This window comes from Epinephelus moara, chromosome 7 (assembly GCF_006386435.1).
Source record: "Epinephelus moara isolate mb chromosome 7, YSFRI_EMoa_1.0, whole genome shotgun sequence".
Taxonomy (NCBI): Eukaryota; Metazoa; Chordata; class Actinopteri; order Perciformes; family Serranidae; genus Epinephelus; species Epinephelus moara.
This window is the reverse complement of record NC_065512.1, coordinates 35056168-35071487: the sequence shown is the minus strand read 5'-3', so window position 1 is coordinate 35071487 and position 15320 is coordinate 35056168. Positions and strand designations below refer to the sequence as shown.

Below are 15320 nucleotides of genomic sequence, written 5' to 3'. Positions count from 1 at the left end.
GCTGCTCCTCCACATCGAGAGGAACCAGTTGAGGTGGTTCGGGCATCTGGTAAGGATGCCTCCCGGACGCCTCCCTTGGGAGGTATTTCGGGCATGTCCGGCCGGGAGGAGACCTCGGGGCCGCCCCAGGACGCGCTAGAGGGATTACATCGCCCGGCTGGCCTGGGAACGCCTCGGGGTTCCCTCGGAAGAGCTGACGGAGGTGGCTGGGGAGAGGACTGTCTGGGCTTCTTTGCTGAGGTTGCTGCCCCCGCGACCCAGACCCGGATAAGCGGAGGAAGACGAGTACGAGTACGAGTACGAGTGTTTGTATTTTGTATTTCCACTAATCTGTTATGACTTTTAATTCATGTCATTACATTTTTTGATTTTACAGGGCTTGAGCTGGGTCAGGAACTAATGTTACTGTGGACCTGTAAGGCCCATTTATATTGGGCACCTTAGTCAGGTTAGGGGCCCCCTTTAGGAAAAGATTTGTTGTTGGGCTTTTAATGAGCCCCACAATACATGACAGCTCCATTACTTCCCTGGAAACCCAAAAACTAATACTACCTGACCACAAGTTTGAAGTTTGTTAGTTATTTTGAAGCTATCTGATAAAACACAAATTTATTTAAGGGATGTGTTCAACATTTGCAACATAAACATTTTAACATAGGGATATCTACGCAACTAGGGACAATATAATAACTGTACTTTAATGGCACAAATTCCTGAATTATTCTGCAAATAATCAAATGATGTACAATCGATTGATACGGAGTTAACTTGGGGCTTCTGGAGCTCCTGAATGGCACCGACGATACCACTCTCATGTCTGTATGATATTGCTGGAACTCGCAGCTGCTTGGCTTAGCCTAGCGTGAGAAGTGGAAATTGTGTGGAATAGCTCGCCCCACAAACAGTGACACCTCCTTCCCTCATGAACTTAGCAACGTTGATACACACTTTGACAGGGGCAGTCAGGAAACAGCCACCAAGACAGTGCTCCCTGCAGACCATAAGCCCCTAGCACTCTCCTCCACTGAGCAGGACTGATGCACGTAAGGCTGCAGGCTCTGAGAGCTTCCCGGGACACATGCTTAGGGCCTGTGCTGGTAGCTGACTGAGGTCTTGAGTGATATCATCAGTCCTTTGTCCTTATAGTGAAGAAAATGTGATATAGTGCCCCTAGGGTGCCCTGCCATTAGAGAAAATGTGGAAAAGTGCATTGTAAGGTGCCCTGCCTGCCGAGAGAAAAAATATGAAAAGTGCCCTCCAGGGTGCCCTTAAATACAGATAACATGATTTAGTGCCCTCTAGGGTGCCTTTCAAGTGTAGAAATCGAGATGCAGTGCACTAATTGGTGACTATAAACGTAAAAAAAGTAATGCAGTGCCCTCTAGGGTGGCCTTAAAGTTGAAAAAAAAAACATGTTTCAGTGCCATATAGATTGCTCAACATGCTAGAAAACTTTCTGCATGCTGGTTCCTCATCACATGCAGCTGGTGCCCTTTTTTTTGCCTCTGTCAGAGTCTGCCACAGCTGGACTTGCTCCAGTTCGCCTGCCACCCATCTGTTTCCCAGTGTTTCCAAACTTGAACGTGGTATTGATCTTCATATCTTACTCATGGCAAGAAAGCTAATAAGTATGTTTGCCAAAACATTGAACTGTTCCTCTAAGTACTACTTAGTCCCACTTTATAAGTTTAAGACTGAGGTTAAGGTTAGGGCCATGAAGTCTAGTAGTAGTAAAGAAAATATGGTTTGTATTCAGCCAGAGAGAAAGTGCTGCTTGTGTTTAAGTTCACATTTTTACCGTGTGAATTGAGCCCACAATTTCAATGTACTTGAACCCAATATAAAGTTTATTTATCAGAGACTGACCAGGGAGATCATATGAATAAATCAACAGTTAATGTGTTGGTGAAATCACAAGGACTCACAAGTGGAGTGGCCTCTCCCTGCCCATCTGGACTTGTACCAGATTGTCAGGCCATCTTCCAGGAGGCGAAAATGCCGCTGCTTCTTCCACGATCGTGACTTTACTTTTCTAAGAGTCGACCCTGCCATCATCACCTTGACATCTGGGTCATCTTGGATGCCTGCACAGAGTCATGTAAAAAGTCACAGGTCACCATCAGAACTGGCAGGCTCGGGAGAGGATTTAACTTGTTCCAAAGATTCTGCTTTTTCTGATTCAATAAGGATATATGGACTTAACACTAAGCTCAACTCCCATTACACCATAAACCCTCAAACAAATTGCAAAATCATCACAATTTCTCTATCCCCAGTCTGAGTGAATAACATTTACTTACGTGAGCCTTCAGAATCCATTGCTATTCTTGAATCATGCCAATGGAAACGTGCTGCTAAGAAGAAGCAGATGTTGGTGAATTGTTCCAGATGCTTTGCCCTGTTTCCAAACAAAATACATTTTGTACAAACTCTATGTGCATTCAACTGAGGCATCAACTACCTCAGTACAAAAAAATCACAGCATTATATTGATCTACAATTGTTTAAAAAAGGTTTGCTGAGCACACTTTCAGCAGCTCCCTGGTTCAGATTGATTAACAAAACCTCAGTTTCCTCCTACTGAAGCAGATTGATTGGAGCAGCTGATTCAGTACCTTACAGTAGGGAAACTTGATATGAGCTGTTACGGAAGGGCATAACTACTTCACTTTTTTGCCCATACAGGACTTCCCTGCTGATTCATGTGAAACGTGTCCATCATCACCCTAAATAATCAGCCATTCTGTCGTAACTTGCACAATTAGAATCATGTGAGCTGTGGGATGGTGAAGGGATTCCAGTTACTGTTATTTTTAACCATAATATCTGGGCTCAAACCCAGAGCTGGTACGTGACTGCTCTGCTAAAGTGTCTCCGAGCAAAATTCTGAATCCCTACCAGCTCCAGATCTGCTGAACCTGACCTCTGTGACATGAAACTTGGGCAAAGAGGATACTGGCACAATCTGCAAGGATCTAGTTGGCTATATGCAAGGTATTTTCAGGCTGAGTCAGCATTTAAATCTCTATCCACTCACACCATCAGTCTTTCCTCATTCATTATTGGCGAGCAGACTGAAAGGCTTGCGCATGGCAACTCCTGCAGTCTGTGTGCTGACAAAGAGAAATCAGACACACTCAACAGTCTGTGCTCACCTCAGCTTCAGCATATAGAAATCAAGACAGAGATTTTTTTAAAAATTTGATTTAACTACACGTGATTGTAATGCAATCGCTCTACATTTATAAATTCTGAGTTGCTGCAAAAACATGCAGTCAATAAAAGGGAGTGTTTATGTATCACACACAGCAGTAGCATATGTATGATTTTCTGGCAACGCTAGGTTGCATGGCCTTAGGGATGGCGATGTCAGTGTGCCAAACTGCCGGTCAGTCCACCACTTTGTTCCAGACTTATATTATTTACACTATTGGATGGATTACCATGAAATTATATTCAGACATTCATATTCTTGAGGGTGTTTTATAATTATTTGGTGACCCTGTGACTTTTCCTTTAGCACCACCATGAGGCTGATATTTGTGGCTGGACTGAAATGTCTCCAAAACTATTGGATGGATTCATTTGGGTTCAGACATTCATGTTCCCTTTGGGATGAATCGAAACAAGTTTGTTGATCCCCTAAACTTTTTATCATCTAGTCAAAACTATTTGGTTTATGACCAAATACCTGCAGAACTAAATACATCCCCATCCCCCAGCTTGTGTTAAGTGCTAATTAGCAAATGTAAGCATGATAACACAGCAAACTAGGATGGTGAACATGGTGAGCATGATAGCTGCTAAACATCAGTCTTGTTATTGACGTTAGCATTTAGCTCACAGGGTTACAAGCATGGCTGTAGAATTTTGGGCCTTTAGACATCTGTGTCAAACCTAATGGCGCGTTTCCACCAGGATGCACTGCTCCACTGACCTGGCCACCAATGCTTTCTCTCCTTTTAAGGGTAAAGTGGCTGCTTCGAACTGGTGAGGTACTCTATTGTAGAATGAATTGTGACTAGATAAATGTGCTGTTCTCATGTACTATTCATACATTTTCCTATAAAAAGTAATTCCCCAAAATTCATACATATCCTGCGTAATCATGTACCAGTAATTCGTGCATAATCCTCGTATTTTGGACTGATGGTAGTAAAGACACAAGCTGTCCCAAGTGGTCCAGTTAGGAGGGAGGTCACGGTCACAAAACACAGGACTTACCCCTGAGATTTTTTCCAGGAAACCAGTGTTCAGAACCACATGAACTTTGAGGCATTTTATGGAATGTCCTCACTGTGTTTCTTTTCCTAAGTTCAACCACAGTAACTTTACTTGCTTAAACCTTACTTCCATAACTTTACCTTAATTAGAAAACTTAACGTTAAGGACATAATGTCTTTTGTGTTGCACTAATTATGTCATACGATCGGTTGTGTGCACATTTTCGTAGAATATCATACAAACCATTGTATAAGGATACGCTGTCCTAATTGGGTGGTCCCTGGTTCTCTGCTTGTCGTTTCAAACACGTGACAACAAGACAGCCTGCTTATAACATTTTTGTTATAAGCCCCCGTCCCCTTTGTTCCCCCCATTTGAAAAAAAAATGTGGCAAAAGTGGCTTGGGCAGTAGATAAAATAAATACCAAACAGGGTGGCCAAATTGAGAAAACATGATTCAATGTTATGTTGCCTTGCATGCTACAAGACATTCATGTGCCTCTCACATGCAGCTGGTGCTCTTTTTATTTTTTTCAACCCTACTCCTCAGACAGCCTAAGTCTGCCACTGCTATTCTGTATCTACTGAGTTATACAAGACAGGTCAACTCAAGTTTTTCTACAGCCTAAAATCATAAATTTGTTTCTGAGGGTTTTGTGATCAGTACATCATACAACCCCTCATAAATAAAAGAAGGAGACTCACAGAAATGAGACTGATGCACTGCAGACTTGCTGCTTATCAGTGAAAATGGTTTAACCAACACTATCTCTGTTGTTCACTGACAAATGTAGATCAAACACTTCCCGAAAGGGAAGGTTTCTTGTGCCTCTATATTTGTGTTCCTGTCTGACAGCTATCCTTTCCTTTCATTGTCCCCTGAAACAACAAGATCCAGTCTTGGGTTCTTGGTGTTTCACAACCCCATGTGCCAGCCCCCCCTTAAGAGAAAATTAGACTGAGTTCTCACCACAGTATGACTGACGTGATGCAAGGAATGCTTTCACAGTTGCTTCACAATTTAATATCACGCTCCTATGGAAAAATACAGACTGACCATGAAAGCAAGGCTTATTTTCCACAGCTCCATTAACTGATGTGCACTGTTATGTGTTGCACTTTCACTGCAGAGCCACGTCAAGGGTATTTTTATTTCCCATCCAAGTTTTTCACATTCAACTGTTGAAAGTTTAACACACCCTCCTTTCATGCATAAAATCCAGACTTTTAAACTGCAATTAGGTCACATTATGTTGTTTTATTTTTGGGGCCATGCATCCTCAGGCAAGATGAGTCACACAAGGCCACTTCTTCAGGGAGTTCACTGACCACACACAAACACACAAAAACATGACTAATCTTACAGGATAGAAATTGGGAAACACAGTCATGCAGACCAAACCACTCCATACTTATATCTTGCATGCTTCTACTGTAGTTTGTAGTTTATGTTTAAATCTGTTTGATTCATCGTAGGAATGTTCCATTTGCCCTGTGCAGTGGGATCTGTGTCTTGATATTTAACTCTGACTGCTTTTTCCTGCACACAATTATGTGAAGAATTCAACAAACAAGTGATCAGGCAGTGCGTGTCCCATAAAATCCATATATAACTCCAAACTGTGGTGGGGCAGGGGGGTTTGTGCACAGTAAATTACAACCAGAGACAGAAATATGAGACATAAAAGCATCACTTCAGCAAAGCCTTTATGCAACTACAGCAGAAGAAAGAAAACTAGTCATACAAACTAAAACATGCATTTTTCTGAATAGGGAAAAAAAAGTGATACTTACCAAAAGTACAGATGTAACCAGGGTTATTGTCAGACCTCCAGATGTGGGTACACTCTAGGAGACAACTCTCCCAGAGAGGGCCTCAGATACTGAAGGGAAGGACCCTTGATGGCTGGCCTGAGATAAGGTTCAGGGAGGTGTGTACGTCACACTGGTCGTGTACGCTGAGATCCAGGATCAAGAGGAGTCCAGGGACTGTTAGCTGAGTTCAGGGCCTTAAAAGACTGGGAGTGTCCAAAGGGAGATCTGGCTCAGCCTCCTCTCTCCTCCCCTCTCTACCACTCTTACTGCTAGGTCTGAGAAACCTGATTCCCTAGTCACTGCTGCCGCACACTGGTACGCTCTGCACCCACCCCTCCTCCTCCTCCTTCTCCTCCTCCTCCTCTACTCCCCCTCCCCACCAGCCTTCCTTCCTTTCCTGCCACTCCCTCGTTCCGCCATCCACAGACCTCTGACTGCATCTGGTGAGGGTCACTCCCTTCAGTCTGCTTCGCCTCCTTCTGTCTTTGTCCCTCATCCTCTGGGTGATAGTTGATGCTCTGCAGAGTGACTCTTATGTTTCTGTATCAGCACTGATAACGAGTAACACAATTATGGGAAAAGGTCTGCTGTGTTGGGAAAGAAGCCAAATCATCAAACAATGAGAAATACATATTGTGCAAGAAAAAAACGCTCCTTAAATCTGATGATTTCAGATGATTGCAATAGTCTAAGTAAAGACTGATGAAGGACTATACTGTAGAACTTGGCAGTATGCCACATACTGCAGAGCAGAGCAGTGCAGTTTTTATTACAATGCTCACTTTAATTTATATTTCTCCTCTGTCCAACATGCATGTGAAAATGCATTGACTATAGTTCAAACCAGTTTTAAAATGCAGACAAATCATGGGAGGATATTAGTGGCTGACAATATGGACATCTGAATCACAAATAGCAATATAACAATGGAAAATATCATTTTCCCCATTTTCAGACCCATCCAGCTAATGTACTCTTCCATTTGAAAGGGTCCCTGAACCTGGCCTTTAATGACTTTAGCAACTGTAGCTCTTTCCTCACAAAGGATAAATGGACAAAAACACACCATGCATACTTAGGATCATCTCTTATGGGGATCAGATTTGCTCACAAATGGAAGGCTTGAGTGAAGGTGTTTCCGCGATGCATGTGCTCCATCTCAGTTGTTGTGAGGATAATGGAATCTTTGGGGGCCACAATCTGTTAATGTACTGGTGAAAGGAAATTAAGGCTCGTCAGTGTAGTCTGTGGGGCTGTTAAGAGTCAGCACTCAGTGAGCACAGGTGAGCCACTTTCCCATCTAACTGACTGAAAGAATAAACCTAACAGCAACTTCAAAACAGACTGCAATATCCTCCCATTTCAAAAAGTCCTCTTGGAAAATCAGCTATTTACACAGTAAATGGTGATTACACCATATGATGGCTATAAATTACACCATCAACATTTAGATTGGTTCCCTGTAAGCCTCACTTTCACTGTACAATTTTGCCTGCCACCAGATACAATCTCCTGGGAAAATGAAGGAGACATAACTGCAGACACCTTCCATTGGTAGTGTACAGGATACGCCCCTACAAACTGCACCCACTACCAGTACAAGACAAACCCATCAACACAAGAGTTATCTGAACCCAGCTACAATGTGAGGTTGTAGTGAACAAGAATGAGGCCAAATGTAGCAATAATCCACTTTATAATTCATTGTACATGAAGATGTGACTCAGTCATTCCAGTAGCAAACATGGCAGACGGTGGACCAACCAGCTGTGGAAACTCTGTCTTCCAAAAGAAAAAGAGTCCCGTTGCTAGACTCTGAGAAAAACGGAAAGCAAACCAAATGTCTTTGGACAGTGGCGCCAATAATACCACTTGGAAACAGGCGTCCAAACTAAAACTGTCCATTTTCATTTTAACAAAAAATTAAGTCCCTTTAAGTCACTCTGTCTTTTCAATGACTAAGACTGAAAGCAGTTCCTCTTACCACATGTCTGAGGGACTATTAATACTAGAATGGGTGGAAAACACAATATTTATGAACTGTCATGAACAACAGCAGTTTTTGAGATTTCACTCTAGACAGAAATTACTGGGAATTGAATACAAAGCCAATAAACACATAAAACTATAAAGATGTTCATCCACTGTTTTACTGAACTATACTATACTGTAATATCAGTGCACAGAGGATTAGCCAAAAAAGAGAAACAACCACTCATATAGAAGATTAAAGTCTTATTTGAAATACAAGAAGCAAAAAAATAACAGTTCCTACATTGAAGGGGAATGATACAGAACGTTACAGTGAATGCGAAAAGAGCTGGCCGATACTTTGAAGGAGCTGATGTTCAACATCTGATGCTGGCTTATCATTGATCTATTAGTATCGATATGTTGACAGAAATTGCAGTGCGGGTAACTGCAGCAATACATGTTTCACAAGCTGCATTTTAATGTACATTTGGCCATTTTTCCTCATGTCATGTTTATTGTATTTTTCTGTTATAGTTATTTACAGTTTTCAGTGAAGTAACCTGTTAAAAAATGACTGTTATTATTTGATAGTGATTTTTTTCTAACTGTAAAACATCCCACCATCTCTTTATAAGTCAAGTTTGAGATCTTGCCAAAAACATTTACATCACAAACAAATACCAGCCAATATACTTATTTACTTATTTTTATACTTATTATTATTAATTATTCTCAAATATCAGTTATCAATTTTGGCTTTAGTCAGTCTGGCTCTTAAAAAAAACAGATTTTCAGTTGTCATAGTGACCTCATGTAGAAGTGACATACTGGCAGAGAAACAGGTGAAAACTATCTATCAAAAAGCAAAAAAAAAAAAAAAACTTCCTTTATTATGTCATTCACTTTGCAGTCTTAGCACCACATTTGGCAAAATACAAAATTTATGCGGAGATGAGAGTCCTTCTGTAACCACACACTTAATCCCCATCACTGTGGAGCCAGTGGAATGCCTCTAGCATCTGTGACTTGGCCCTCCTGCAGGTTCTTGACCAGCTGTGCCAGCCAGCGCTTTGTGGTGGTGTCGTCCTTCAGCACCTGGGCAAAGGTGCTGTCTTTCAGCTGGTCTGGCAGACACTGACGCAGCGCTTCTCTGGCTCTGAGGAGGGAATACCACATGTCACAAACCACTGCCCTTTTCTGTCGACAACATCTTGCTATAAAAGAGGGAGCTTGTCATGCTGGGGGCTCCATATAGCAGTGAGAGGTGAACCTTCCCAAAAAAAAGTCTGTACTTCTCTCCCTACAGTAGTGGTTCTCAACCAGGGGTCTGGGAACCCCCAGTGGTGCTTGTGTGAGTCCCAGGGGTCCAGAGATAAATGGGGAATAGGTTATTTTCACTATTTAATTTACTCTCAAAATGGGCCTAATTTGAGTAAGATACATAAGAATTACACTTCAGATTAGAGGTCTTCTTCCATGGCTGTAGTTTCTGGTTTTAATCATATCTAATAACAAAAATCTTTTTAGATGGAGGTCCCCTAATTGAAATCTTATCAAAAGAGTGTCTGTGACCTAATGTGGATCAATTTAGGGGTCCTTCACATGAAAAAGGTTGAGAACCACTGATCTACAGTATATCAAGATTACACACACGTGAGGAACTAATTCAGAGAAGTTATTCCTTGGATATTGACTACTATTTATAGTGGTTCCCCTGCTTCTCATCAAAGACCAATCTATGCTTCAAGTATAACCTCTCTTCTGCAAAATGCTTTCCTAATATCAATTATTGATAGTACTCAAAGGGATACGAGCTATAATGGGCTATATCTTGCCGATCAGACTGATAAACAAGATTTGTGAACTTCAATAAAACATACAGGGCTTTCCCGCAGAAAGCTGGTTGGCAGGCTGCTGGCTGCGTCATACATGGTGGACCTTTTGACATTAAAACATAAATCCAACTGTTCAAACTAACTTACACTTGATGCTGACTCTACTGGGTAAAATTCATATATAGCTGCTGATTACCAAACTACATCCAGCCTGACTGCATGCACTCTTCTGCTTTTGTGGGAAGCTCTTCTCTCTTCCCTCATCTGAATGTTACTGACTGAATGTTTATCTCAACTTTTTCCAGCTTGTTACAACTCAGATTTCCTTTTTTAAGACCATAAAATGTGCCATTCTGATTATCCAAGAGCAAAATTATGATGTCAATGTTGCCTCGTTCAAGTGCAGTGAGGCCATTAGAGGCCACATGAGGTGGAGGAGGAACATAATTTAATTCACAGATTATCTGTCCCATGTACTGCCGTTCTGTTAAAGTGACAGTTTCAGCAAATATGACAAAACGTAATTTTTATAAAGTTAACAACTACAGCTTTATACATGTGGACATGTGTAACACTAAGCTGTGACCACTGGCTAACAAGCCCTGTAACAATGGCTCCTCCTAGTGGCGAGTACTGGTGATCAGTCATATTTTCTACCTTGTTGAAAGTTTCCAGAGCCATGAGGGACCAGAACCAATCTTACAAAAATCCCCACTCAATGGAGAGCCAAAGTTAAAACAGGTGACCACATACAGTGTACTGTATGGTGTACAACAATACTCTACCTGAGATTGTCAGAGAGGCGAAGGTAGCAGCGGACAACATGCTTCAACAGGCGAGCCGATGGTTCTTTTGAGAGCTGGAGCACCATTTTGCCCTGCCAAGACAAACATGAAAATTATATTGTGACAGCTGATCTTTTCTCTTCAGTTTCTTAATCGATGCCAAGTGTCACACTGTGCAGAGAGACTAAGAAGGTAAATTCAATCAAATTCAGAGGTTCCTCTGGGAACACTTACAAGGATCATGGCCACGTGGGAGAAACGTTCATACGTCTGACATATATAGGCCAGTCCTGTGTCATCCAACAAGATCTTCTGCAGTATGAAAGTAGCAACCTGCCAAAAAAGTGAAGAGAAGAATGATGAGGTGTTGGCTGATGCTGCAACCCCATTACACACCAAAACTGTAAGTGATATTTCTATAACTTAAGAGTAAATAAAATAAATAGACAATTTAACTTGCACCACAATAGTTGTAAAAGCTTATAACTCTCAATGAAAAGCAGCAGGTCTGGATAAATAAGAGGTATTAGATCTGGGCTTTTTTAAAGGGTAGTTTAAAAGTGTTGCTGATAGATGAAGAGAGAAAGAAGGAGACAAAATGTAATTGGACACAGGGTTTTACTATAAATGTATACCAACAGTCAAATTAGCAGGGTTCTTATGGCTTAAGGCAAGTTAGATTTAAAACTTTTTAAGACCTTCCTAATGCCACTCATAATGATATTTAAGACCAATTTACAATCACCAAAATTGAGGGGAAAAAAACAAGCACCAACATCAATTACTTGGAGAAAGGGACAACTGCCCAGATGTTTACTGCAACATAATATTCTTGAGACTTTCTGTTTCTTACTCTGTATGTGGGATTTCACTAATACCATTGTGCCGAGTTTGAAAAACGTTTTGCATAAAGTACACCGAGCCTTGTATACATTGCCTTGTACTGGTTTCAGCCATGGTGCGAAATCTTGGTTAAATAGCCAATTATTGCTAAATCTGCACTTCCCCATGTCGTCCAGGGTACAGCTAGCTGATAGTAGAACATCTGCTACAAGCATTTCAGCCAGAAACAAAATATAAGTGTTGATGAATCCACTATACTGATCTGTATGACGTTAATGTGATAGGTATGTGGTAAATTATTTGAAAAAAATAAAATAAAATAAAAATTAGATGTAACCACTTACTTTGAGTTTTTACATTACCATGTCGGGAAAAACAATTAATAAAATCCTACTTCCCATGTCTTACCATTTGCAACTTAGCAGTTCTGTCAAATACACCACCCACAACTTCACAACATCACAAACTGTATGGGTTGTAGCTGCCTTGGTAGCTGGCCAGTTGCATGTTACATTAAACTGAAGAATACTTGCTGTGATTGGCTGCGAACTATACAAACATTTTTCTAGATCTGGGTATAAAAGGATCAAATGCAGCTATCATTTGGCTGGAGACGTTTTTATACTACTTGGCACTGGGTTATTTCGGTCAATGGCATATGGGTATTGAATACCGATAGCCAGCCCCACTTTTAAGACTTGTTAAGGAGAAGCAGGAACCCTGGTTTGGGTATAAGTCAGTTAGAGGACTGTATGAAAAGCAGCTGGAACAGTTAGGTACCGTCTTGGAGAGCTCACTCCCCGATTCCATGATGCGGAGACACAGCGGGATGATTTCCGTGGTGAGGAGGAAGTTAATCACTTCTTGTTCATCTGTTTTGACCAAGGCACCTGCAGTTAACACAGAAAGGCAGTTTGATGAGAATGATGAAGACACAATTTTGTGGAAACAAACCTCAATACAGAAATAAAACACGTAAGCAGGAGTAAAGCTTACCTATGACTCCGAGGCTGGTAAGTCGCAGGTACTCAAATGGACGTGTTTTACTCACAGTGTGCAGAAAAGGGTAAAGAAAAAGAGGGATGTGGGCAGCAAGAAAAGCAGATCTGGTAAGGAACAAAGAAGTAAAAACAATTTAATTAATGTGACCAGACTTATATACAGTAAATATCAGACGTAAGCTACAAGGTTGCTTTAATATCTTTATGGATTTTACCGACAATGGTGACAAAAATAGACACCTACAGAAACATTACATGCAAATAACTGGGATTAAAGCCCCAGTTCTCAGATGATCACATGTTTCTGCTTTGATAACAAAGACACATTTTTAAAAAGGAGTCAGGTGTTGTGTCTGATAAAGTCAGTTCTGAGGCATTAAAGAATCACACTGTCACTGTGAATGTTTGTGTTCTGGTTGATAGCTGAACTATTTCATAAGATTTCAAATAATTCAGAGCAAACTGTGACAGATGTAGTGGGAAAAAAAATCCTCTGGCAATAGACAAAGTGGCATTACACCGTTGAAGCTTCTAAAGACAGCCTATCATCACCACACTACAAGACAAATCAGTGGGAAAAAAAAAAACATTGGAATTTTTCATTTTATGAACTCCCCATTACCGTGTCTCTGGGTGCGAGGCAACACACTGCAGAAGTGCCAGAGCATTGCACACTCTGTTAGACTGGTGAGCTGTAAGTGTAGGTGGGTTTATAGATGGATAGATGTTCACTATTTCCTAAAAGAAAGAAATAAGGTGGGGAAAGAAATCTGTTAAACTTATAATTATACAACAAACATACACATATAGTATACAAAGACATACTATTTCAATTCATTTATTACATGAAATCAGAAACATGACTTGTAATTGTCAGTTCTGTATTCAAAACACTGTAACATAATAATGATGATAATAATAATAATAATCATTTAGGATGCTTGAGGCCTGAGGGTAGAAGCTCCTATTGAGCCTATCACTGCTGGCCTGGTGTAACCGATACCCTCTTTCCGACCTCAGCATGGTGAAAAGACAGTTATCCTGGGGGCTGAGATCTTTTGATTCTCCTGGCCTTATTTTTGTAGCGTCTGGTATAAACATTCTGTATGCAGGGAAGAGCAGCTGAACAAAGTTCTCTTTGCAGAGCCTTGCGGTCCTGTTCGGTGCTGTTTCCATAGCAGGCGGTGATGTTCCTTGTCAGGGTGCTTTCAATGGTGCAGGAGTCAAAATTCTGCAGTATTTGAGGAGATACCTGGAATTTCCTCAGGTGAAACAGTCTCTGCCTTGCTTCTCTCACCACTGAGACAGTATGCAATGCCCAGGTCAGGCTCTAAGTGATGTTGACACCAAGGTATTTGAAGCTTTCCACCCTCTCCACCGAGGACCTGTTTATATTAAGGGGGGTATAATTCCTTGGCTGCTTCTTCAAAGTCCACTATCATCTTCTTTTGTTTTGCTGACATTTAGGAGAAGGTTGTTGTCCTAACATCAGTGGGTCAGGTCCACTCCTTCTTTGAGGTAGGCCTTTTCATTGTTATCTGTGATCAGGCCCATCACAGCTGTGTCATCAGTCAGTCATGTGTGTATAGGGAGTAAAGACGGGGACTCAAAACACAACCCTGGAGTGCTACTATATGCCACAGCTAGGGATGGGACATTGGTCTTACCTGTAACAGGGCAGCAATAGTGCCACAGGAGTGCCAAAGCATTGGTGCCAGGTCTGGCACAGACTCGCGTTTCTTGCTCAGCTCCAGCAAGGCATTTTCTCTGGTCTCTGGGCTGGACAGCTCATTGATCCACTGATAGATCTTCTCTCTGTCTACCTGGGCCAGGGCTGTGACGTTCGTTACAGCCTGTAAAAAGATGGGGAAATACTCAACAAATGCAGCAATCATCGCCATCTAATTTAACACTATACTGTATATCAATACGATATTACAAAAGATATTATTGCAAATTTGCTTATAACAACTTAATATATTTAAGTCTGTTACAGAAATACACATAAATGGTATCCAGGTATTCAAAAATATCATGTCTGATTTTGTGGGGGCAAGCTTGCGTTCACCTAGATATGTTAGTCACACCATTTTCTACTTTAATGCCCAACCAGTGCAAACTGTGCATCCAAGCATTGTTCAAAGCCACAAACCTTTCTTTTGAGCTCAGGTGGAGTTCCCTAAGTTTCAAAAAGTACCAAATATCAGGGTGAATTTCGGGAAATATGAATAAGTTCAGGCACAATGCATCTGGTAGTCATGAAAACATGGAGACTTGGGATTAAATATTTCATTCAATGTAAACATTATAAAGCTTCAAATAAGAGTTGGGACACGATACACAATTTTTGTGTAACACTGACGTTAATAAAATGGTTTTAAAAACCAACGCAAAACAAAGAAGGCTGATACTTTACAATAACGTTACCCTACTATAAGATACTTACTGCTCCCGTCGCTAGCATTCTCTGAAGCTCTTTACGGTCCCAATGAGTTGATAAAACTGCTGTATCAGCTTAAGTGTTGTGTAGTTGCAAACTAATGTGGCTACAATCAAACAAACTTGGCGTAACACGCAGGACGGGCAGCTAACCTAAGCTAGCTGCTAGCGTTAAATGTCTTGATAAATGGAATCCAGTACACGCAAACATCGACATTACAAGCAACATAACTTCATTGAGATAACAGGCTAACAAAAGGTCATTATTTATCTGTACCGAAAACAGCCTCGAGAGCTCAAAACTAAATGAAATTTAGAGAATATAACCCAGAGGATTGGTTTTGTTAGCAATGGAGGCAACCTTAATACAAATAATTAAGATATCGCGAGAAGAGGACTGCTCG

At 41.1% G+C, this 15320-nt stretch overlaps 2 protein-coding genes across 5 annotated transcripts in view; both read right to left on the bottom strand.

Moving 5' to 3' along the window:
- The window catches only part of plcd4b (phospholipase C, delta 4b), a 22594-nt gene extending 16303 nt beyond the window's left edge, over positions 1-6291 (bottom strand). The window contains exons 1-3 of one of the 4 annotated variants that reach the window (XM_050048306.1): positions 6019-6291; positions 2301-2398; positions 1926-2084 (exon numbers count right to left, since the gene is read on the bottom strand). In XM_050048306.1, the coding sequence (XP_049904263.1) occupies positions 1926-2084; positions 2301-2319 (178 nt within the window). In that variant the 5' untranslated portion in view covers positions 2320-2398; positions 6019-6291. The remainder of the gene's footprint in view (positions 1-1925; positions 2085-2300; positions 2399-6018) is intronic. The other 3 variants (XM_050048305.1, XM_050048304.1, XM_050048307.1) reach the window with 3 other exon arrangements.
- Positions 6292-7718: 1427 nt separating this feature from the next.
- Positions 7719-15276, bottom strand: LOC126393631 (CCR4-NOT transcription complex subunit 9-like). The gene is made up of 8 exons (XM_050049909.1): positions 14924-15276; positions 14145-14330; positions 13100-13215; positions 12473-12582; positions 12257-12366; positions 10868-10966; positions 10634-10725; positions 7719-9169 (listed from the first exon to the last, which is right to left on the bottom strand). The coding sequence occupies exons 1-8, from the start codon at positions 14939-14941 to the stop codon at positions 9001-9003; spliced, it is 900 nt and encodes a 299-aa protein (XP_049905866.1). The 5' UTR covers positions 14942-15276; the 3' UTR covers positions 7719-9000.
- Between the last annotated feature and the right edge of the window lie 44 nt (positions 15277-15320).

Coding starts and splice junctions, on each gene's coding strand:
- LOC126393631 (XM_050049909.1), bottom strand. Junction 13,216..14,144: donor CTATTGCTGCCCTGTTACAG/GTAAGACCAATG, acceptor TCTTTCTTTTAG/GAAATAGTGAACATCTATCC. Junction 10,967..12,256: donor GGAGTGAGCTCTCCAAGACG/GTACCTAACTGT, acceptor CTTTTTTGGCAG/GTTGCTACTTTCATACTGCA.